This window comes from Sardina pilchardus, chromosome 16, assembly GCF_963854185.1.
Source record: "Sardina pilchardus chromosome 16, fSarPil1.1, whole genome shotgun sequence".
Lineage (NCBI taxonomy): Eukaryota > Metazoa > Chordata > Actinopteri > Clupeiformes > Clupeidae > Sardina > Sardina pilchardus.
In genome coordinates this window covers 14190666-14215665 of record NC_085009.1, presented here as the reverse complement: position 1 = coordinate 14215665, position 25000 = coordinate 14190666, and the positions used below count along the sequence as shown (strand labels likewise).

General features: G+C 42.6%; 1 protein-coding gene across 1 annotated transcript in view; it reads right to left on the bottom strand.

Annotated features, from left to right (window-relative positions):
• col4a5 (collagen, type IV, alpha 5 (Alport syndrome)) overlaps positions 1 to 25000 on the bottom strand; it is a 43408-nt gene that overhangs the window by 6483 nt on the left and 11925 nt on the right. The window contains exons 2-40 of the mRNA XM_062516743.1: positions 21258 to 21314; positions 20311 to 20400; positions 20084 to 20128; positions 19944 to 19988; positions 19591 to 19653; positions 18694 to 18747; positions 18565 to 18591; positions 18230 to 18310; positions 17969 to 18031; positions 17508 to 17543; positions 17255 to 17296; positions 17068 to 17160; positions 15994 to 16047; positions 15766 to 15822; positions 15560 to 15604; positions 15345 to 15398; positions 14904 to 14945; positions 14317 to 14410; positions 13941 to 13976; positions 12226 to 12477; positions 10677 to 10766; positions 10470 to 10540; positions 10086 to 10277; positions 8060 to 8228; positions 7854 to 7946; positions 7660 to 7764; positions 7428 to 7525; positions 7153 to 7303; positions 6921 to 7034; positions 6625 to 6792; positions 6442 to 6531; positions 6069 to 6215; positions 5857 to 5955; positions 5671 to 5760; positions 5162 to 5301; positions 4543 to 4669; positions 4026 to 4205; positions 3803 to 3853; positions 2906 to 3091 (exon numbers count right to left, since the gene is read on the bottom strand). Of these exons, the coding sequence (XP_062372727.1) occupies positions 2906 to 3091; positions 3803 to 3853; positions 4026 to 4205; positions 4543 to 4669; positions 5162 to 5301; positions 5671 to 5760; positions 5857 to 5955; positions 6069 to 6215; positions 6442 to 6531; positions 6625 to 6792; positions 6921 to 7034; positions 7153 to 7303; positions 7428 to 7525; positions 7660 to 7764; positions 7854 to 7946; positions 8060 to 8228; positions 10086 to 10277; positions 10470 to 10540; positions 10677 to 10766; positions 12226 to 12477; positions 13941 to 13976; positions 14317 to 14410; positions 14904 to 14945; positions 15345 to 15398; positions 15560 to 15604; positions 15766 to 15822; positions 15994 to 16047; positions 17068 to 17160; positions 17255 to 17296; positions 17508 to 17543; positions 17969 to 18031; positions 18230 to 18310; positions 18565 to 18591; positions 18694 to 18747; positions 19591 to 19653; positions 19944 to 19988; positions 20084 to 20128; positions 20311 to 20400; positions 21258 to 21314 (3691 nt within the window). The remainder of the gene's footprint in view (positions 1 to 2905; positions 3092 to 3802; positions 3854 to 4025; positions 4206 to 4542; positions 4670 to 5161; positions 5302 to 5670; positions 5761 to 5856; positions 5956 to 6068; positions 6216 to 6441; positions 6532 to 6624; positions 6793 to 6920; positions 7035 to 7152; positions 7304 to 7427; positions 7526 to 7659; positions 7765 to 7853; positions 7947 to 8059; positions 8229 to 10085; positions 10278 to 10469; positions 10541 to 10676; positions 10767 to 12225; positions 12478 to 13940; positions 13977 to 14316; positions 14411 to 14903; positions 14946 to 15344; positions 15399 to 15559; positions 15605 to 15765; positions 15823 to 15993; positions 16048 to 17067; positions 17161 to 17254; positions 17297 to 17507; positions 17544 to 17968; positions 18032 to 18229; positions 18311 to 18564; positions 18592 to 18693; positions 18748 to 19590; positions 19654 to 19943; positions 19989 to 20083; positions 20129 to 20310; positions 20401 to 21257; positions 21315 to 25000) is intronic.

Genomic DNA, 25000 nt, shown 5'->3' with positions numbered 1-25000 from the left:
AGTGCAAAAGTTACCAAATAGAATAGCATGTCCTCTTTCTCATGCACACACACACGCGCACGCACGCACGCACGCGCGCACGCACGCACGCACGCACGCACGCACGCACGCACGCACGCACACACGCACGCACGCACGCACGCACGCAAGCACGCACGCACGCACGCACGCAAGCACGCACGCACGCAAGCACGCACGCTCACACACACACACACACACACACACAGAGATAGGCAAAATGAAGTTGACAAAAACCAGCCCTTAGTTACATGCTTGGTTGGGGTTATAAATACCAGTGGTTCTCAACCTTTTTTGAGTCATAATAACCCCCCAGAATAATAAGTTCATCCCTCCCAAACCCACTCTCCACCTACATGCTCCCCATACACCATTTTTTTTTGCTCAGAGACAAAATAATAAATTCCATTTGAGCTTTAACTTCTCTGCTATTAGATTATATTTAGCGTATATTAGCGTCTTGAGTTGGAATGATATTACTTTTTCGGAGGAGCCATCTCCATGGGTGCTGATGAATGAGGATGGTATACCAACGATCACAGGTGTTACCAAAACGTGTATTGCTCATAACAGCAATTGCTTACCATAATGTACAGCTAACGGAACAGCATAGCCACTGAAGACTACTGTATATTATCACCAGAGAGGGTTAAAGCGGAGCAATGAAGGATCTTTGCTACTACTGCCCTCAGAGTCTGCACTACTGGCAATTTATTGACACTTAGTAGAGGCGAGACTGTCAATGTATAGATTTGTGTGATCAACAATGCTGTTTGTTTGTGTGTGTGTGTGTGTGTGTGTGTGTGTGTGTGTGTGTGTGTGTGTGTGTGTGTGTGTGTGTGTGTGTGTGTGTGTATGTATGTGTGTGTGTGTGCTAATGTGTCTGTGCGTGTGTGCGCGCGCACGTGTGTGTCTGTTTGTGTGTGTGTGTGTGTGTGTGTGTGATAGAAATGGTAATGGGAATTCAATGAATGAACTAAATGAACGAACTAAAACTAAATGAATGAAAGCAGATGGTTTAATAATGTTGTTTTTTCACAGTCTGGCGACCCTCAGAAATCGTCTTGTGACCCTCAAGTTGAGAACCACTGCTATAGACATTTGAGATGCTACAAAAATCATTCAACTGCAATTAGCTGAAACGTTCCTATACATTCTACAGCATGAAAAACTCAAACTCAAGAGAAACTACTATTGTCATCTGCCGATACATGCCAAACTCTATAATTAATGAATTAATTAAATTAAGGCTTATTTGACATCAACATTAAAAAGGTAATACTCAAATGTGCCAGAAAAATATACTATTTTGCATCTGTTGTCTTGGACCGGAAAATTAACAGTATCAGTTTGCATTTGAATATTGTACAGCTACACTGGAATTGAAATTTGATCGAACTGCTAAACAAATTAGCATTAATCAATTACAAATATAATAGATACAATATAAAAAGAAAACAGTGGGCTCCAGAAACTACGAGCGTATGTAGACACTATTGTGACACTACATTCTGTCTGATTCTGATTATAGAAATAGTCTGACCTTCAGGACCTGCCATAGTCCCGTGTCATCCAGATGAGTCGGTCCCAAGCCACAGGAAGCGATACAAATATGGAATTCCTCAGAATTTAACTTTAACTTGTCAAGATAGCCCTTGTACAGAACCAACCTAATACACGGCTCAGAGCTAAATTAAATATTTAAGTTATACTTACATAACATAAGTTAACTTGAATTAATTTGTTTTTGTTTTTGTTTACTTCAGGTTGATTAGACTGCCAAAGTCAATTAAATTTTCAGTTTTCAGTTTTATTTGTAAGGGACGATGTGCAATGTAAACATAAATGTAACCATATAATGAATTGCACCAGAGCTAGCCTTAGGCCTAATATAGCCTAAAGTAGCTTGAACTTCATTTGGGGACTGAAAATGAGCCAGGATGGTTCTGTATGCGCTTCTCTTTGTACCACAGGTCATACAAGGCCCATGCAAGACTGGACTGATACACAGCCAAGCTGTCATTCACTGAATACACAGCTCTACTGCATCAATCCAGTTTAATTCAATTCAATTAAATTAAACAAATAACTAATTACGTTGTGACCACACAAGACATAGACACCAACCCTGTGACCAAAATCACCTCGGCAACACTGATTGCCCCAGGACAAGGGGTGGAGGGAGGGAGGGAGGGGGTGGAGAGACAGAAGGATGGAGGAAAGGACTGACACCGGGATTACACATGTGGATGAACAATTGATGGACACGGACACAATGGTGCAACAATCCATGCTGTCAGGTCCAGATCAAACCCTGTGAAGTATTTAAGATTTTGTGTGTACCACTGTGCACCTATCTGGTGTAAAGGACCTGGTATTGGAGGTGGTGGTGAATGGTTTAGTTCCAGTGCACAACCGTGAGTGGCAATTTGTTTTTCTTTCTTTCTGCTCAGTGCTCAGTGATTCAGAGTTTGTGTTGTGCTCAGTGACAAATATGACATTGTGTTATCTGTGAAGTTCATGCAAATCAGTTGAGTAACCAAAGCATTCCACACATTTTGTGCAAATTTGCTGTCTGGTAATCAGCTGCCACTTTTTGGCAATGAGAACAGAACCACAACATGGGTCTGCATATGGTGTATGTATTGAAAAACACATATGGATATACAGACTCTTTTCCATATGAAGTGGATTAAATCTGATCTCTATTTCGTTCAATCTACCAAGAGGGTCTTCTTAATGCAATTGACAATGGTGATATATTTAAAAGATATATATATATACTGTATATGTTTTAAACGGAGTCACAAAGTATTGTCCTAATCAGGCAACTGGAAACCAGACAGCAGAATTGCTTGAAGCATTTGTGATATATAAAATAACTTACCAAGTCTTCCAGGAGCACCTGGAGAGCCCGGGTTACCTTTAGGCCCCTGCACAGTGACACCTGGAGGACCAGGAGAACCAACACCGCCAGGGCCTCCGGGTGACCCCGGAAATCCTGCCTCGCCCTTTGGTCCAGGGTAGCCAGGACTTCCAGGGGAACCAGGAAGGCCGATATCTCCTTTCGGACCTGTTCAGCAGCGAAGAGATATGTTTTCAGTAAAAGAGAGACGTCTGGGTAATATGAACATCATGGTAAGGATACAGCTCAGGGTGAGTGATTCCGATTAGCTGAGCGTATTCTCACTGAGGACTGACTACTGTATGTACTGTAGCTAACTAATTACACAAATGAGTGTGACACAATCACACGAAGTGGGCATCACAACATCCACACCATCTGGTACATGTTATTGTTTGAGAGAAAATGTAACACAATTTTATGACTAATATGACTCAGACATTTAATCACTACATGTGTGCTTTATCTAGCAGTCCAGCTACTGAAACAACATTATCTATTCATTATCTATTTTAGCCATCCATTATCTATTAGCTATCCAAAGATGTGGGATTCGGGCAAAAAGACTATTGGCATTTGAGCTCAACAGCCAATCAATGTACTTCCTTCCATTCCATGCACTGTCAAAACACTTTTCAATTAAAATCTTTGACTATATCTTTAATTTCAGAGCTTAAAGCAACGACAATGTCTGTGCCTGAAGTTATCAGACATCATTTACTCTAGTCTAATGGCCTACTTTCAGATCTTAAACGTGCCGCCTCATGCCTGAATTCATGCACAGTGCCTGAACACTTTAAGCCCTGTAATTTTGACTATCAACTAACCAACAAACTATCAACTAACCTTGAAAGTCACAAAAAAAAAAAAAAACTTTACCTGGGAATCCTGGTAGACCAGGGGAACCAGGGGTTCCAAAGCCAGGAGGACCTGAGAGAGAAAAAACCATTTGATACATTTGCCCTCTGCTCTTTCAATGCATGATCATTATCACGTTGCGACAAGAAGATATGTATTAAATAACTGCTGAAATAAATATGATGTACCCTCTTGAGTATTGTTATAAGGTTTAATGACGTATGGCTGTGATGCTGTATCTCACCTGGATCTCCTTTCAACCCATCTGGTCCAGGGATTCCATCACGACCAGCTTGACCTTTATCTCCTGGGTAACCAGATGATCCAGGACGGCCTGATTCGCCAGGCCTACCAGGGGGTCCATTGATACCTGGGGGACCAGGGATTCCATCTAGACCCTTTGGACCAGGAATACCAGGTGGTCCTAGAAATAAAACAGTCAAGATTTTAACACGTTTAATCATCATTATCAAAGACGGTAACCCTCTGCCTTGAATAAGAATTTGAAGTACATCAGACCACTACTTTTTAATGGACGAACGCAACAACCCGATGACAACACCCTCTTCCCCCGTTCCGGGCACTGAGGAAATAATGCTAGATAATACTATACTACTATCACATTCATTTGGACATACATAACCACACAGAAGAGCAACTATGGGTTGTCTGAATTTTAAGCTTCCTGAATACAACACAGACTTGTAATTTACTTATACCGAAGAGTTCTATTTGTCAGTGCCAACAACTGAGCATCTCACCTTGAAATCCTGGTAGCCCTGGGTCACCCTTGGCTCCTGGGCCACCATTGAACCCTGGCGAGCCTGGACCACCAGCCTGTCCTTTGGGTCCTGGGCTTCCTGGATAGCCGGGAGTTCCAGGTTCACCCTAGAGGACACAACACAAAAATACATTACAACATACACATTGCAACATGCACCAATTGTTAGAAGCTGCAGAATTAAAAAGATAGGTAGTCAGGACTGACTGTTTCTATGGTTTTGTTGAACACTTTTTATTATTATTTTTCCAGCTTGGACTACATTATTTCAGTCAGGTGAATGTTCTTCATCTGTTCAATGTCTATGAAAATCTGTAATCATACTTTTCAACATACAGTATTTCTCAGGAAAGTTAACCAACCAGCTTCTCTAGCAGCACCTGTAATCTATCTAATTTGGAGTTACATGGAGGTTTTTACAATTCCTTTTTTTGTAACCAATGCCATTCCGACATGATGACATAAAAGGAGTTGAAGGTCCCTGACAACAGAATTTGCTAATCATGTTTTCTGTTTGCAAGCTTGAAATATGGACAGGTGGGAGCATCACAGAAAAGGCCAAAAACCTGAATAGCAATAATGAATCAATTAAACAGTACCTTGGGTCCTGGGCTTCCTGGTGCCCCAAATCCTGGAAGACCGGCATCCCCCTTAGATCCTGGAAATCCTGGAGATCCAGGTGAGCCAGGTCTTCCTGAAGATCCTGGCGTACCAGCAAGTCCCTTAAGTCCAGATGGTCCTGTGTGGGAAAACAACGGCTACCATTTAGATGTTCTAGATGACGATAAGGAGGAAGACAGAGGCTTTGGTCCAATTTGCGTAATTCCGTCCGTACACTTTAATGAAGTGTTCTTACTCGCACAGTGTGTGAATTTCCACAGGGTAGGGTCACCTCAAGTCAAACACCAACTCTGTGCACTTAACAGAAATGATTATTGTAACATTTAAACATAAAATTACTGGTGTTCAAACACAGTTTGAATGCACTTGTGCGCTCATATTATGCATTGTAAGTACAGAAGTACGCAAATTGGAACAAAGCCAGAGAGAACAGGTCTGGGTTCAATGAGTAAACTGTAACAGAGACGAAGACCGTCTCAACGCTCACCGGGGAATCCCATTTCACCCATGGCTCCCTTAGCACCTGGAGCGCCAGGGCCACCAGGGCTTCCATTAAAACCAGGATCTCCTTTGGGACCTTCATAAAGGCATAAAGAGTGACATGTTAAAATCACATTAAAGAAAAGTGCAGTAAAATGTTTGCATCCAAGAGTTGAGAGAGAGTGACTGATACCTGAAGGTCCAGGTACTCCGGGTCGTCCATCCTGACCTGGAATTCCAGGATCTCCTGGAAGACCAGAAATACCCTTCTGACCTGGAATACCTCCCCCACCTAGGAACACAGAGAAGGGTGCATCACGCCTTGGGCCGCTCACAAAAATAGTCAGATTTCTAGACTCTTCATATTAAGACATAACCTTAACCTTGCCACACAAAGTTACTCACCTGGAGCGCCTGGCTCTCCTTTAACTCCTTTATAGACTTGAGGACCACTGGAAGGACCAGGAGCACCAGGAAGTCCAGGATCACCCCTCTCTCCTTTTCCTCCAGGGGTACCTGGATTGCCTGGTCTCCCATTATAACCGTTTTCACCTGAACAATGAAAAAAAAAAAAAACAATATCAACATTCCGCACTGAACCACAACAAAATTATTTCAGGGACTGGTGAAGTCAAGTCAAGTCAAGTCAAGTTTATTTATATAGCGCATTTCATACACAGAGGTCATTCAATGTGCTTTACATAAACAAAAACCAAACAGTAATAGCAGATAAAAGCATAGATGAGCAAAGAGGAATAATAAAAGAATGACCACCTACCTTTTGGACCTGGGAATCCTGGTCCACCGGGTCCACCGGGGCCACCACCAGGTCCTGGAGGGCCCATTACACCCATGTCTCCTTTCTGACCTACAGAAAAGAAAATTCAAAACAAGTTAATAAAGGGAATGAGAAAAGAGAACAAGGGTGCAGATCCTGATTTGCAAAATATACAGTACATACCAGGCAGTCCAGGAAGTCCATCTCTGCCAGATCCGCCAGGTGGGCCTCCTGGGCCTGGAGATCCAGGAGATCCAGGGAGACCAGGATTACCTCTGTCTCCTGGCAACCCTTGGATATCCTGCCCTGGGAGGCCAGGATTACCAGCTTCTCCTTTTGCACCGGGATATCCTGGAAGGGAAGGGAACACAACATTAATTGAAATGCTCCAAATCAAGTAGATTATTTACATCATAGGACCAAGATGGTCCTCCTCTACACGAAACATTTTTTATGAAATACTTTAAATCATGGCTTACCTGGGGAACCCATAGGTCCAGGACCTCCAGCTGGACCTGGCAGACCTGGACCACCAAAAGCAGGGCTGCCTGGAGGGCCACGAGATCCAGGTAAACCAGGAACACCACTGTCACCTACAGAACGAAAGATGTTAACCATGCATTGAGAGAGATGGATTCAGATATTTCATTCCAACATTTTGTTCAATTATTATGTTGAACAGGCATTTGAATTGGCAGAATTTGCATTTACCTTTACTGCCAGGGCCTCCATTTAACCCTGGGCGCCCAGGACCACCTGGATTTCCTGGAAAGCCAGGGTCTCCCTTAGGTCCAGAAAGTCCTTTTCCACCTGGGAAACCAGGAGGTCCCTGTGGGCCTGGCAAACCATAACCTGGCTCTCCCTGTGTTCAGATGAGAAATACCATGATAACAGACACACAATGAAGACAATTTTAGAAAGTGCGACTTAAATGATGATATCAGACATATGACTATTTGATATTAGGTTAGACAAGTAAGACATACCTTTGGTCCAGGTGTTCCTGGGGTACCGGGAAGCCCATCCAAACCTGGTCGCCCTGAAGAACCAGATGTCCCTGGTGTTCCAGGACTGCCAGGGAATCCTGAATACAAGAGCATTTATGTTCATGTATGTTTTCTCTACAATTTCAATCTGTTTACTGTTTCGCTTCACAGTATTTGCTTTTGTTTTGCTGATAATGCTTTCTATGCCAGTATATTTATCTGAGATTCTTACCTTTAGACCCGGGAGGTCCAGGAAGGCCAATACCAGGAATACCTGGGTCTCCTTTTCCTCCAGGTACCCCTGGGAAACCTGGTTGTCCTGGTCCACCTGGTAAGCCTGTATAGACAAAACCTCTGGTTAATACAGTATATGGTATATACAGAAACTCCATATTTGCACAGTATTTTAACCCTTTTGCTACCTACCTGGGCTTCCTGGTAAACCAGGTTCTCCATCTCTGCCTCCTGGTCCTGGGGCGCCTTTCTCTGCAATGGTTTGGCCAGGTTCTCCCTTTAGTCCTGCAGATAGATGTATCATAGTGAGAAAGTCCATTATGTATGCATATCAAACGAAATAAATGTGAGTTGAAAGAAAAAATGCTATTTGTTTACAGATGCCATCTCAATCTAACCTGGTGCGCCAGCGGATCCAGGTCTTCCTGACACTCCCTGGATACCCTTCTCTCCTGCAGGACCTTGAGGACCAAATCCGGGGCCTCCAGGTGAACCCCTGTCACCTGGGGGGCCTGGAGTGCCAGGTTCTCCAGAGGGACCAGGTTGTCCCTTCGTTTGTAGAGAGCCCTGTAGGTGCCAAGTAGAGACAGTACAGATTCAAATCTCGACTCAGTCATCAGTAATTCAGTAATTTACAGCATGTTACACAATCTCATATGAGGATGAATATTCAAAATCAAGTTAATCATTTTTCACTATTTACCTCCGCCAAGGAGGTATATGTTTTCATCGCGGACCGGCGTTTGTCTGTCTGTCTGTCTGTCTGTCTGTCTGTTTGTCTGTTTGTTAGCAAGATAACTCAAAATGTAATGGATGGATTTCGATGAAATTTCTCAGGGAAGGTTGGACATGACCCAAGGAAGAAACGATTACATTTTGGGACTGATCCCTAATTCTGTCGCGATTCCAGAGGCGTTTATGTATTTAGCTTAGTGGTGTAATGGCATGCTATGGCCACATGGTGGTGATCTGAATAGTTTAGGTTCAAATGTATGATAAACGAGGAAGAACAATGCAGGCGGAGGTAGCTGCGCTCTCTGAGTGCTTTTCTAGTCCAGTCCCAATAAAGCTGATGTTCAATGACATACTGTATATGCTCTCTGCTACAAACAGTGAATGGTATTTCTACATTAATCTGTGTCTGGAACATATGCCACCTCATGATGCACTGCCTTATTCACCATATTTGCTGAGTATCTAAAAAGTGATGCAACTGCAAGTGAGTAGAGTTTCCAAAATCCTTTGGATTTAAGCATCTTAACCTCTCTTGAAGCATCTTATTAAAGAGGCCATATGCAATGTTGGCAATTTATGTGCTGTTTTCTTGCCTTTTGCTTGAAGTTTTCTTTAAAGAGCCCCCCCTACATCTTTAGAGAAGATAACAAGCAAGGTGAATGGTGCAAGATGGCCAACACCAGAGACAATATACCACGTCTTGTTTGACCCCAGTATGGCAGACCTTCATCTTATGTTCCACAGGAGATTGTGTCATGATATAGCCATAAGGATACCACAAAAAGTGTAACATTTCTGTGTGCTCTGGGGACGCTCAATGCTGTTTTAAGCCTCCAATGTCGTCTTCCAGGCAGCTCTGCCACCGTCGACCCCTATGGGTCTAGTGTAGTCAGTGCACGGCGGCGCTAGGCTTTGGTGTCATGGGTGCCATTATAAGTACTTATTGGTTTCACCTGCACTTAGGGGTTGTTGGGCTATAAAATAGTTTATCTCTCCCTTTCATTTGGGCACTCTTTCCTTTCAAATAGACACTATATGGCTTACTTCTATCATAGACACGCTCTATCTTTCTTTAGCTCACTTTTCTTATCTTAATGGTCATTTTCCTTCCTTTACAGCTAACATTCAGATACTGATCTACTAGACGCTCACCACATCCATACATGCATGACATTGGACCAACATACCCTCGACATGTATAACTGACTTGCTTTGATTGCACTTTTCTCAATAAATTGCTATTCTTTATTACTGCTTCTTGTCCCTCATTATGTGATGGAATGAACAAGCCCACACTGTTACATCCTCTAAAAAATAACACCAGTCAAACACCCCTCTCAGACTTTTCTTTTCTAGATAATATACCCCCTGACGGGGAATAGACTATTACATTATTATACTGTATATACTATACTATTCAAGCTAATATACCCCCTGGTAGGGAATATGCAATACCTTGAAGCCCGCCTGATCTAACTGCTAATGTGGCAACAATTTTGCATAGCCCTGTTCTCAGAGAGGAAAGATGTGGACTCTTGATGATATTCTTCGCTCCTCTTGAACTTTCTTTGAAGACTTAGGAGGTGCTGTTATTCAATACTGCGGTTGTTTGGCAGCACAGCATCTGTACCCTTAATGGGTTGACTCTAAATGGCTTCTACAATTCATTTTAAACACATTCCAACTTACAGGATTTCCTTTGGGGCCAGGTGCACCAGGGCCTCCATCACGTCCAGGTCTGCCATCCAGGCCAGGTAAGCCAGCAGGTCCAGGGAAACCGGAGTCTCCCTTCTCACCCTTTACGCCAGATACAGATATGGCGTCTCCAGGATCACCCTTCTCACCAGTAAATCCAGGTGCCCCCTGAAGTCCAGGTGATCCCTGTGAAAAAACAGACGTGCGTACAGTACGTGAGTCACATGATGACAACTTTGCATCAGCAGGTCAGAGCAGCAAGTATTGTAAGCCTGATATCAGTGCACTATTTCTGATGCAAAGGTATGCAGTGGAAAAACCACTCATGTACGATGGGAAAAATTGGGAAGATTATGGGAAAGGTGATGGGAAACTTACGGCAGGTCCTGGAGATCCCGGTCCTCCGGGGTAGCCTCTTTCACCTTTAGTTCCCGGATATCCAGGAGAGCCTGGAAAATACAGTCACAAAATAGGTGAGCTAACAGTGCGCTGAACAGCTGCGTATGCTATACTGGGGTCAGCCCCAAAGGGAAACAATCCAATCATGAGGATTTCCAAGGGTCAGCTGTGGTGACTGTGACTGACCTGGAAGTCCAGGTGTGCCCGGTGGGCCTACAGGGCCAGGGACAGGATTTCCACTGGAGAAACAGTTGACACATGTGTCACCTTTTTCACCTGAGGGAGAGAAAAAGAGAAGAAATCTCTGTAACTACGTAGTTATGTTACACACTATGCTTTGTTTTGGTATTGCGGGTCTAGTGGGTTTGGGTAAGCTAACCAGGAATAAGTCTACTACTGCATGTTCAAAACAGCAACAAAAGTTATTACTGTAGTAACCTACAGCCTTGCACCAAATTATAGGTTGAGCTATGCATTAGGCGACAAGTGCGATTCCCATCTTCTAATCCCCATTCACACTATACACACACACCGGATGTGTAGGTTCAATCTCACATTTGGATAGCCAATAATCTGCATTGCCAAACTCTACCTTATCACACTAAACTACTGTTTGAAAGTTGGGGGTCCATGAGAAATGCCCTCGTTTTGAGGAGATATCTATTTTTTTGCCATAATAAGAACTTCTATATAACATCAAATCAATCCGAAATACAGTATAGACATTGTAAATGACTACTGTAGTAGTAGGAACTGGCAGCTTTTTAATACAATATCTACACAGACAAACAGAGGCCCATTATCATCAACCATGTCCTGTGTTGCTGTGTTGGGAATTTAAATGAATTGTGCAATTGGGGACCAACAACCAAGGTCCTCCTTATTGGTACACACTACACAAACAAAAGCATTGTGGTGGATTTGGCTCAAACACCTGTATCTCCATTGGTCTTGTGTGTGCTTCCTAGCCTTATACTTTGCCTCTGCTACCAGTTCTGTATACTTTAGCCTTCCAGCGCATGTTCAAAGAGAATTGTTAACTTAATTAAGAAAGCAATATGCTCACACTCAGAACACAACACCATGTTTTAAGGATGAAAAGCCACCCTATGTAACAATTTACCACATTGTGATGTATGGTTTCATCAGGCAAATGGTTTTGGCATCATCTTCAAATTCAATGTTCATGCGAGGGACATAAACACATGCCACTCCCACCAGCCATCCAGTATATTATGCACTACATAGTCATGTTGTGGGGGCCAAAATAATGCAGAAATGAAAACCAACTTTCCACAGGATGGAGTTGCTGATTATATTGCCAAAAGACACCAGTTAGCATCTCTGTAGGTTTCTAGCAGTGCCAATAAGGCTCTGTTGGTGTTTGCAAGGTTTTGAATCTAGCTCACTTGTTTCAGACCGAAATTCGATTAGCGTTGCTTAAAAATATTAATTTGGCCAATAACCAACTCAGATGCTGATGGCAAACAAACCAAAACATTCATTATAAGAAAAATAACTGAACCATCTTTAAGTCTTTAAGCCCTTCATGTGCCAGTGTGTGCATTACCCAACATTTAGCTGGTGCGACATAACAGACGAACATCAGCCACTGGTAATAGTATGACGTACTGTATTACTGTATGTGTAAATACCATTTGGCTGATACCAGTCAACAAGGAAGATATTGTGATATCGATGTTAGAATGATCACAATTGAACGATCTAGGCTTACCCTTCTGCCCAGTCTCCCCTGGATATCCACGATCTCCCTGTAGGCCAGGTAGACCTGGAGGACCACTGACACAGTTGTCAACACTAGTGGAAGATCCTGGGGGACCTGGTGGTCCAGGAGGACCCGGTAATCCTGATGCTCCGCTTCTCCCAGGTGGCCCCGGCAAAGAAACTCCTGGTTGTCCCTCTTCACCTTTCTGGCCTCTCTCGCCAGGGAATCCTGGTCTACCAGCAGGACCTGGCTCTCCAATACCTGTCACACGGAATGAAAAACAAGGAGAATGAGAAAAAAGATGATGCTTATAAATGCACCTTCAAATCATATCAGGTCTGATTTCTTCTTGCACAGGACACTTGTCTCAGTCTACCCAGCTGCATGGGGTCCCTGTTCCGACTGTTGTACTTAGCCTGCAATACACTGGTAATCCCATCCAGGGATGGAGTCTAGAACTCCCATCCAATTAACATCAGAGACTAGTATCCCACTTTACTTGGATAGTCCTCTTTAGACTATCTACAGACCCTCAAATGATCAACAAACTACCTGTTGGCGCTCTGTACAGTACATACATACATGATACACATATGTTATGGTCAAGGTTAGGGTTCAACAACAATCTCACATAAAGTAGGCATTACATTGTGATGGCCGTTTCACTCGTGCTTTCCCTGATTCATGCAGCTGCGTGAAATGCATTACAACTTAAAGGGATAGTTCGGATTTTAAGACACGAAGTTATATGGGTTCCCTGTCAGCAACGTTGTGCATCAGCACTGACTTACCCCCCGACAGCGTCCTGTGAGCCTAGATCCAGCCGGTTTTTGATCGTTTTTGATGCTGAAGAAAGTAGTCCGGCAAGTTTCTGGGGTCACGAAAGTAAAGTGTTTTTCTTCTCAAAACCATATGCGTTCAACAGAGTGATATATTTGCACCACAAAAACGTTGACCAGCTGTCAGTAGCGCGCAGTGATAGGAATCGCGAAAAATAAGTAGGCCTAAGTGATAACGAGGTTTGAATTTTTCCTGGACAACGTTTTTGTGGTGCAAATATATCACTCTTTTGAACGCATATGGTTTTGAGAAGAAAAACACTTTACTTTCGTGACCCAGAAACCTGCCGGACTACTTTCTTCAGCATCAAAAACCGGCTGGATCTCGGCTCACAGGACGCTGTTGCGGGGTAAGTCAGTGCTGATGCACAACGTTGCTGACAGGGAACCCATATAACTTCGTGTCTTAAAACCCGAACTATCCCTTTAACGCCACGAGGTGGCAGTACAGTCCGCTGCAGCATTGCGGCGGTGTGAATGACATTGTAGCCGACTGTAAGCTACAGAATGATACTAAATACTAAATATCACCTTGTTGAAGTCATACAGTAGACTAGGCTAAATCAGAGCCTACTTTTGTCTTTATCAAGCTGGGCCCAGAGATGATGGCCTTCGGCGAACAGTTTAGGCCTACTCAAAATAAGTAAAACTTTTTCCGGACATTCGTTGTTTCGTCAGCAGAAAGTGAAGAATTCTGAATTGTTTCAGCACTAATATCTGTTCAAATTGAGTTTTAGATGCAAAAGTTGTGCTATATTTCCATAATCTTTGTTCAGTGAACACATACAATTGCCAGTTTGTTAGCTAAGAGTACTACTATCTGTAGTATCTATCTCAACAGATGATTTTTAAAGTCTCTTATTTGCTAAAGTGGCAGTTACTTGCCTGGTGCTCCTGGCTGGCCTGAAGGTCCAGTTAAACCTAACAGACAAGAACAGTGAAAAAAATCAGTGCTTCAGACACATAACATGTTTAATTACAGAAGTACGTTATATATTCGTTTGTGAATTATGAAAACAGAAATAACAAACTAAAAATTTTCTTTGCTGGTGTAGTAATTATCAATAACAAACATGTGTTACATTTTACAGTCATGTCCTGTGTATTAGCCGCATTGTGTATAAGCCGCAGAACAGTATCAATACCAACAGCCCCCATGTATTAACCTCATAGCTGAAGAAATTTTGCAAAATTGATGTATAAGCAGTGGCTAATAGTTGGGAAATTACGCTATGCATCTAAAGCAGGTTATGGATTCTACCTGGTGGTCCTCTGTCTCCTTTTCTTCCAGGGCTTCCAGGGAATCCACGATCTCCTTTCTGGCCTGTTGCAGTTGACGAGGGACCTGTCACCACCTGTGGGGTGTTCGGTTAGAGTTTATTATTGCTAATCATACAGGTGGGGTCAGCCCTATGTTCCCCGGGTCCTATGTTCCCCGTTTTTTACCAAAAGGGTCCTATGTTCCCCAGTTGTAATACATACCGGTGAACGTAGGACCCTTTCTAAAATTTAAGAAAAAAAGGGTCCTATGTTCCCCGGTCCCATACAAAGTGGGGAACATAGGACCCGGGGAACATAGGACCTGGGGAACATAGGTACGCTCCCATATAGGTGAGAGAGTAAAATGAATTAGTTACAATCTCTTCTAATGATACTGCATATGAGCAAGTGTACAAGCTTTTCATCTATTCCTCTTCGAACAGTGGAAAAAAGTTAATTTGTCACTTAATCGTCTTCTGAACTATCATCACCCTAATAAAGCCACTGACTATCTTGTTGTCTACAAATGAAATGTCCAAGTGAAAGATAACAAAATTGCAATGGTGAACATCTTCCAGTCACACATACCTGTCCTGGAGGCCCAGGGTAACCACGGTCTCCTTTGTCACCCTGGCGGACAAAACGTTAAATATGTTAATCACTTTGACAATCTGACCATTCTTACAATTTCAACCTCCAAGAGATTAAGTAGTCTAAACCATTGGGGACCAAGCAGTGAAACTGTGAACTCATACTGTATCTCATCATCACACAGAATAGGTCATTTCTACCCCTATGGATTGATTGTCAAGGATTAAAGTGAACCATATATAACTGTATTGTTCACTACAGGCTGAGTACATGGATTTTATGACGTTGCTGTGGTCTTTGTCAGTCGTTTATACATGCAGATTTTAAGGTAAATTATGATGTATTTTTGATGTTGGATCCCGAGGAAACACTGAATTCTTGGGGAACTTGGGAAAAATGTAAGAACCCAAGGGTCAAAGAGTATGGAGACATACTTACTCTTTCGCCATCACGACCAGGCAATCCTGGGGCACCAGGGTCTCCTTTAGAACCCTGACAGATAAAGACAGAGCAGATATACAGTATGTTCTTCTGCACCCAGAACAGTGATCCAAAGAACAGTCATGCACACAGCTCAAAAATTTCACACTTGGCAGTATCTTAACCAACTATCAATACTGTTTGAGAAACAAACTGCATCATCGTCCACTCACAGGAAATCCAGCTGGCCCTGGGTCACCATCTTTTCCAGGTTTCCCCTGCAAAGAGAGGACAGACATTACTTTCCTCTTGTTCTCATTACTATTATAAGAAGTAGTATTTGCTGTCGTAATGGTTATAGTGGTATAGTTAGAGGAGGACATCTGTAATCTGTAATCTGTAATCTGTGACGGTTATACTCGCATGGACCAGTACTCACCCTTTTACCATACTCGCCAGGCTCTCCTTTGTCTCCTTTGGATCCTCCCGAGATACCCTGCAAAATCCATCACATTTTTTCATCACAAACTCGGCCTCGACAGTACAGCCTACGTACAGTATTTACTTCCATAGTCTCACCCTGAGCATTTGCAAAATGTAGGAAAACAGCAATGAGTACCAATCATGCATTTAAAAAAGCAATGATAAATAAAAGGTGTGCTCTTACAGGTGGTCCAGGCAGTCCGGGATTACCAGGAGGGCCACTTGGGCCGCGGTCACCCTACAGGAAATAAATTAATTCTGTCACCGACTGCTTGGCATAGCATTAGCATGGCATTCAAATCTAAGTGTCCAAAGAAATCATAGCATCCTAGCAACAAGCTAACACCAAGACCATAATATGTCCAGTTATCAGAGTGTAACATAACATAGTGTTTTGAATGTAAATTGTGTTGTATGATGAGCTGCATAATGTCTTTACAGATCTCCAATGAAACAGCTGTCCTTATGTGTTCCTAGGTCTGTAAAGCAACATCCTGACTACACACGTCAAAGTTCTCAAAGTTTTCAGTAGGCCTACAATCTAACAGTAATACATCTTAACTCCTATGTCCAGGCTATATTTTAGCTCTCTTTTTAGTTTTGGGATGTATAACAATATCTATCAATTGAACAATCTTTCCAGTAAAATATTTTAATTCAAGAATTGTCACTATAGCCTTTGGTAGGCTGGGCATAACCCATATTTAACAGACTAAATTAATTAAATTCAAAATAATTTCAAACAAATAGGCTAAGAACCAATTACAGTATATTAACAACTATTTCTTAACTTAGTTATATTTGATCTATTTGACTGGATTTGATTTAGAAATATCAGGATGCTCTAACAACTTCCATGTGGAAAGGTTTTCTACTACTGAGAGTGAGTCTCTGGGATGTTTTACCCATTCATTAAGGTGTTTGATGGGTTTGAGTTAAGGACTCTGTGCCGAACTGTCCATTTTCATGTCTTGATGGACATGTAGTATAATGCAATTTTTTCATGTCCAAAATGTTGCATTTCCTTGCTTTTACAGCAATAACATGCTAGCACCAAAGAAGCTAACAAGCTTTTTAACATCGTGTAGCTCTCTAGCTGGTCAGGTCTTTCCAAGACAAATCTGTTTACAATCTGTTAGCTTGATTTAGACAATCCTTTAAAGTCACTAAAGACATTAGGCTACTGTGCAACTTGCTATGAGTGCTACTAGTGTAGTTTTTCCATTGCAATTGAACCAAGATTTTCTTCAGACACTACCTTCTCTCCTTGCTGGAATGTTGTTTGTCCTTGGCTCTGCAGTTCTCCTACTTGTCCAGGAGGTCCTGGTTGTCCTACGGGCCCCTGTTCACCCTACAGTTACATCACAAATAGTGCAGATATGAATATGTTGACTTGTATTCCTGTTACAATCGTTACATTCTCAAAAATGAGTTCATTCAGCTACCTTGTCTCCCTTCGGCCCCTGGAAGTTCAGTCCCATGTTTCCCTGTGCAACAAAACACAAATAAACAGTTAGGCAGCCTTTTACACAAAATAATATCATCTTCTCCCAAATATAGCTTGTAGATTGGTGAACTGACAGATGATGCGGATGGTAGCATGTGTGCAAACAATACAATTTGAAAGTGTCTTTACTGCTTGTATTTTCATTTTATTTTGAGAATGGTCCACAATATGTTTGGTGCTTGTGAGATTACCTTTGGTCCAGGTGGTCCTGGAGGCCCAGAACGACCCTAGAGAAATAAAAAATAAAAACAGACCGAATACAGGAAACGTGTGAGTAACACTATGTAACTGTATAACCGTAACCATAACTGTAACACTATGTAGCTGTATACTGACTTAGGCTACAATCCACTGGATGTGAATCTGAAATTGTTTTCATCATTTCAAAACAAGATTTTCAGATGAGATTGTTCATTTAACTTCAGTTAAGAACATCATGACATCCCACTGTTAAAATTCCGATTCCTGGTCTGAAATATTGATTTGTAGGCAAAAACCTATAGGAGCCTGAAAAGTGGTCAGGTGGATTTAGAGAGTTTTGCATCTGGACTCTTTAAATAGGTTTTTTGGGTAAATTCTTGGGTAAATTTAATAACGCAACCATTGAGTTCACTGAATATTTTTTGTCTGTGCCTCGTTGTATAGGTCCTACCTCATAACCTCTAGGCCCAGGGGGACCAAGCGGCCCTGGAAGTCCAGAAGGTCCGGGAATCCCCTAGATAGAAAATCACATAAAGAATCAACTTGAGTACAAATGCAGTGAAGGAAACCCATGAAAAACTTGAGCTGATGCTTCGTCAACAAAACTATCATAGAAATGTTAGAAAAACAACATCAAATGACATTATTGACTATTCCCCACTTCACTCTCAAATTATGCAGAATAACAAAAAACATAAATAAGTCATCTTACCCGAGGACCTGGGAGACCGCCTGGGCCATATTCGCCTTTTTGTCCGTAGCGGTCAACAGGAATTACTTCACCGGGTTCTCCCTAGAATAATGATAAGACAGATGAAACAAAGCCAATTAAAATTAATTAGGACACATTTACATGATATATTCTTGCATTAAATATAGGAAGCAGTTGTCACACTAATCCCAGTCCAGGTTTGGAGCTGGTCATGGTTCTCTCCCTGACATACAGGAAGGCGACGCTTAAACGTTTAACACAAAATATTTGATGAAATATATGATCAGAAACAAATGTGCATCTCTCCAATAAGGCTACTATTTCACTGATCTTACCTTCTGGCCAGGGAATCCTGGAGGACCCTGTGAAGATACAAGTCACAAGTGGCAAGTCAGTCCATGTGAGAAGAACACATCAGCCGATTCACCAATGCTGAACGGTAAAGAGCAGCCTGTTGTACTTACTGGTTGTCCCTCAATTCCTGGAAGGCCTGAAGTTCCGGAGAATCCTCTCTCACCCTGTGTGAAAAAGATCCATCCTCATTGAAATGTTGCTGTTTAAAGATCACCATTTCAGGTAAATATACAAGTATGAAAGCTTTTAGCATTCCATACTGCTCTTAATCTTACCATCCAAGTGTCATTAAGTGTGAGATCAAAACATTGCTCTATAACAAGAACTCTCAAAACAAAAAACATTACCAGCTAAAAACGGTCTTTAACCCTTCACTACAACATACTCTATCCTCCCAATAAATATAATAATGCCATCTTGGGCTGGTCATGCAGATGGTTTGCACAGCTGATCAGAAACTGAATATACTACTAGACACATCTCACCATTTAATGCTCATATTAAAACCTTACTTTCGTTCCTTGAAAACAGATCACATACATACACACTTCATACATGGAAGAGCATGGTAGCCTACTATACTTATTTTAAAGTGACAACATATGACTAGGTTATATGACTGGGGGCTAATATGCCCAATTATATCTGACCAAGGATATCAGAGAAAAGAGAAAAGAAACAGCCTGTATAACACAGTCTCTGACAATATGGCATCATTTAGAGCTATCTCTTATGCCCCGGTAGAATTTAACAATGACCATTGTCCATTGATATTACTCTTCATTCCTAAGGCTGCAGATGGCATCCATACACAAAGTGCATTTCTCCATACTTAAAATGTGGGCCTCTTTTGCCCTTCAGAGCACCCAGTTTGTCATGCACTACTACTGTTTGACCAGGGGATGGCACTGCTGCATGTCAAACATATGTCCGTCGCTGTAAATGCTCTGTATGCAACTGTGGCCTCTTACATTATTACTATGAATAACAACAGCACGTCCACCTACCTTTGTTCCGTTACAGCCTGGAGTTCCCCTGGGTCCAGGGGGGCCATCCTGTCCTGGCAGACCCTAGAGATAACAAGAACACACGGTGAGTGACTTGATATGGTCTCCGTACCCTAACCCTAACCCTAACCCTTTCCAAAATATTAACAAGTTAGAATAGAGTACAAATGTAATACACTAAATAAATGAATTATGAGGATCTATCTGTCAGAAATGCATCATACAACTACTAAAGTTAGAGGCGGCACAGCTTTTGTAAGACGGCTGTAAAATCTGCTTTTCTATGCGTCAAATGAAATGAGGCGATTGGAAAGAGGGAATTCATTGTCTGTTTTGTTTCTTTGGATACTCACGGGAATTCCTGGTGTCCCTGGGAAACCTGGTAATCCGGGAGGGCCCTGTGAACATGATTTTAAAATGTATCATTCAAATGCCACTCACGAGAAGAGGACATATAAAAAAGTGTGTCTTACTGTCAGGTCTAGATACTCACTCTTATTCCTTTGGGACCGCTGGGGCCCCCGGGTCCGTCATCGCCCTGTGTTGGAGAAAGTGTTTAGTGTTTGATTGACCAGATAAACCACTGAAATCAAGCTTTGCAACATTGGAGGAGAGTCAACACACATCTACTGTACGTCACTCCCAGACCATCTCCAGGTAAACGATCGCTCACAATCAGCTGGGTCAACGATTCATACGAGCCACTGAGGTGAACCCTACCTTCTCGCCACGAGGTCCGATCGGACCCTCTGGTCCTGGGAATCCAGGTACGCCCGGCTGGCCCTGAAGTCCAGGAAGCCCCCTGTCACCCTGTAAGGGAGACCCACAGCATTAGTAATGGACAGCTACAGTATTAACAACAATAACAACTTGCATCTATTTAGCACTTTTATCAAGCACCCCTAGGCCTAGCGCTTCACAGTGAAGGGAGAACCCCACTAACCACCATCAATCGGATGAGACACCATTATCAGACGGAAACTCCTTGCATTTCTGAAGCTAACATACTGTATATCAGTGTGGAGCCGTACACTGAGGATATCTTGTTACAATTGCGATCCTAAATGAGGAGACAATTTGTCCCGATGTCTCGTAGGCCATAAGGCAAACAATGGGGAGGCACTAGTTGGTGACAAAAAGCTAACACGCTCATCAGGCTCATTCATTCAATTGTTAAAATGTATTTTTTCTTACACACTGCTAAACCTTTTAAAAAATCGACAGAAAGTCAGACAGAAAGATGTCTTCAGATTCAAAATGGATACCCCCACAGAGAGCCACCATTATTTTGGTACAGTAGAGGGTGTTGTACTCGTACAGGTACATGAGAGTGGCAGACTTTCCATTGTATTCTATTCAAATACAGATGCTATGCTAGCTATTTTAGCTCAGGAAATACACTTGACAAGAAACAAAAGGCTAATGCAATCTAACAGAGGCAGACTGACTCCTTATACCATAAACCCCTAGCTCAAACATGGGTCAGTATGTGTTGCATGCTAAAGAAGGAATTCGTAGGAATAATGTTGTAGCCTATTAGTATTTAAATAAATATTTTTAATAAGTAAATTACATTTATTTAATTAATACAAATTTGACAAAGTGTTTGCTGCATAAGGAAGGTATTAGTGCTAGACTAGTGCTTGTGTTAGTACTACTGATCTTACCTTGTCTCCTTTCACGTTACTACAGTCACACTTCGACCCAGTGCAGCCATGGCAGGCCTAAAAGAGAGAGAGAGAGAGAGAGAGAGAGGGAGAGAGAAATAAGTGATTATTATGAGAAGCTCAATACACTGCTACACTGAGAGCACTGCACACATCCCCCTCCCAGACCCTCACACTGTCACTTCAAATTGTGGTGCTTTTCACTGCCACTAGATGGCAGCATTTCATTTCCTACAGTCATAATTACATTCCAAGTCTGTGTTTACTGTTACTGTAAGAATGTTTCATATCAAGAAAGGGAGAAAGGGAGGAGATAGGGGGGGCTGACATGGCATATTCACTTCTTTATTACTACCCTTACTTTTTCCACCAGCATAGAGTGAATTATCAGACATTATCAAACTGTTATAACTGTCCATTGTAGTTATTGAATCTAACACCAAATATGCCAGACTATGCAACGACACCAATCAGCAGACACTCATGGTTTAAAATGAACCACGGAATGCTAAAGGACATGGAATGTTTGCTAAGGAGCGGTTTAGAACTGACCATTGTCATATCTTTTATTGTAAACTTAATAAAGAGGAGATATGCCACTGCATTCTCAACATAATGAAAGAATGTGTATGAGAGAGAGAGAGAGAGAGAGAGAGAGAGAGAGAGAGAGAGAATGCAGACAGTCGATAGGAGTAGGTAGATCCAGACATGCAATACAGTATGCTGACATACCGCACGGTATAAAATTCATTTGTCAGAAAATCAAGATGGAAGGCAAGACTTTGGAGGGAAAGTCAAACAACAGTCAATCACAAAGGATGAGGAAGAAGCGTGTGAGTGGTACATGAATGCGGAACTTTGTGTGAAAACAAGAACGTCAGCCAAGGCAGATGGGTCAGCACTTCTCCGTGTCTAAACAAGCTAACCAGTGTGTTGTCATGGCCGCGACCTCTCGGGTGAACCCTTGCTATCGCACTTCCGCTCGCTGAGTGCCTTGACTGGCATATGCGGCGTCCAAAAATACCAGAGGTGTCACATTTTATACCAGGAGGAGAGAGAGGTCAAAGGTGACTTCACCCTGACACATAAGAGTGCATCATAAACGGGTCTCTGCTCTGCATGGCTGAGTGTGTCAGACTGATGGGTCTGTCTCTGGCACTGACAATGATATATATACTGACAACATATAAAACACAGCTGCTTCAGTGATTGAGGAAATAATGATCTCTTCCAAGATACTAAATTCAGGATTCATAATGTGGCACTAGCTGCACTTTACAACGACGACAAAATCGCGATGGAAATTTCCATGGAAGTTCTTGTTTACTCCAGGGTAGGCTTCATCCGTGAAACCAGCCCGTTAAGTGTCATCGGAGTAGCACCGTGTGTGGTGTGACTTGTGGGCAAGATGATTCAGCCGTATAAAATGATCTCCAATTCCTTTATGCTCTCACTTTCTCTCCCTCTCCCTCACTCTCTCTCTCTCTAACACACACACACACACACACACACACACACACACACACACACACGCTGGCATGATTCACCTCAGGGTCGAAGGTCAGGTGGTTGCCCTGGGCTCATGTTTCTATGGACTGGTGCACATTTAAGGTTAAGCCATGCTGACAAGAGTGAGATGTGATGCGGGGTAATAGTGACAGACCTGTTTCCTCTCACATCTCTCTTAGAGGACTGACACAAGTAGCAAATGAGCAGCACGCCTACATAGCCGACTATGTGCACGTCTATTCTGTAGTCACACATGGAGAGAGAGAGAGCGAGAGAGAGAGAGTAGCAAAATAAGACTAAAGGGAACACACCAAAGCGATGACATTCAATTGTTCACAGACTGAAACACTGACAGAACAGACAGCAAATTAAACGTAAATCTGGCAAGGTTTCAGAGCTATAAACACCTTTCATTTTGTTTCCGAGGGGGATATACTGTAAGTCTGTACACAAACAATAGCACCAATCAGCAGTGCCTGTGTGTCAGGTCAGATCCTCAAAGCCTGACGGCGCTGTAGAAATCTGTTACAACTGATTAGTGCATTGATACATTCACGCCACAGAACACTTTGTTATTACAGCCAACAGATACAGACTGAATAATTGATTTTGACAGTCCTCACCATTCCTCTTCACACAAGATTAAATCCCTTATAAACAAAGCCATGGATGTTGTTCGTACGGTTTAGTCACAGAGGCATAAGCATCTAAGTCTTATCCTCCACCGCATGCAATGGGACAGGGGTGGTAACAGCTGCATGACCCTACTTGACCCCGTCTGTTTATCCTGCCCTGGACAGCTGAGGTATGAGGTGTCAGCAGTCCGATAAGTAACTCATGATGTACTTAAGATTAAGAATGGTTTTCGGAGACGTCCGCAACTGACCGGGGAGAGTAAAGCCTCTACATAGGGGAAAGCATTCTCAGAAATAAGAACACACGCAATGCAATGCTTCGTATGACTCAAACGTGTGTGGGTGGGTGGGAAGCTCTGTTGTTAAAAAGTGCCACCTTAGACCAAGCAAGTGGAACTAATGTTAAAATAGAATATTAATAAATAATACATAATATATAAGCAATAAATAAATAAATAAATAATCAGGAGGATTTATAATAAGGGCCAAAAAGAAACGAGCCAGTGTCACATTTAGGTTTTACACTCTGGTGCTCACTGGCGCTCTCTAGTGGTGCAGGTGGGTAATGTATTGTCTGAGCTCAGTAAAGTGGAAGAAGGTGGTGGTGGGGCCATTGGAGCTGTGCCTCCCAGGCTGTGTGTGTGTGTGTGTGTGTGTGTGTGTGTGTGTGTGTGTGTGTGTGTGTGTGTGTGTGAGTGTGAGCACACCCCTGGGCTGCTGATTCATGTGGTCTGCTACAGTTGGCTCCCACACCCAGACACAGCCTACGCCACAGCGCCACTGGTGCAGCTAATCGAGTGAGGGAGGGTCAGCGAGCTCAAGATATGTGCCTTCCTACCTCTCTCTCTCACACACACACACACACACACACACACACACACACACACACACACACACACACACCACACACACACACCACACACACAACACTACCTCTCTCCCACATACACAGACACAATACTGAAATCTTGACAGTATTTTATTTGAACAGTATGCATCTGTTAAATCAGTTATCATCTATCAAATTGGACTGAAATAATTCATGTATGCTTATTGCAAAAGCATTACGAAATGCTCTTCCAAAACACCTCTCACGAGCTTTCCCCCATGTCTCCACTGCTCCTATTTAGCCTGTATGTGTGTGTGTGTGTGTGGTGTGTGCACGGGGTAGAACTCCGGGGCTGTGCTCTGACCGTGCGGCAGGTGGGGTTGTGTTTGTGTGTGAAGCAGCTCACGTGAGGCCGATTTTAACAGAAGTACGAGGAGAACCGGGGGATAAGCAAACGGAAGGCATTTGTGTTGAGGATTAGCCCCGGCCAGACACAGGAATTCCCCCAGTGCCATCAAAGTCAACACACACACACACACACACACACACACACACACACACACACACACACACACACACACACACACACACACATACACACCTCATACTGGAGGCACTCCAAACACCTCAGCATCATAAAGTAAGACAGTTTTGCACGGTCGACGATCCATCGGTTTTTTTTTTCTCTTTTGACAAATCGTTGCCATGCCGATGTTTATGTAGTGACGCTGCTCAATGAGCCAAGACGTAAATTGTTTTTGTTTCCAACT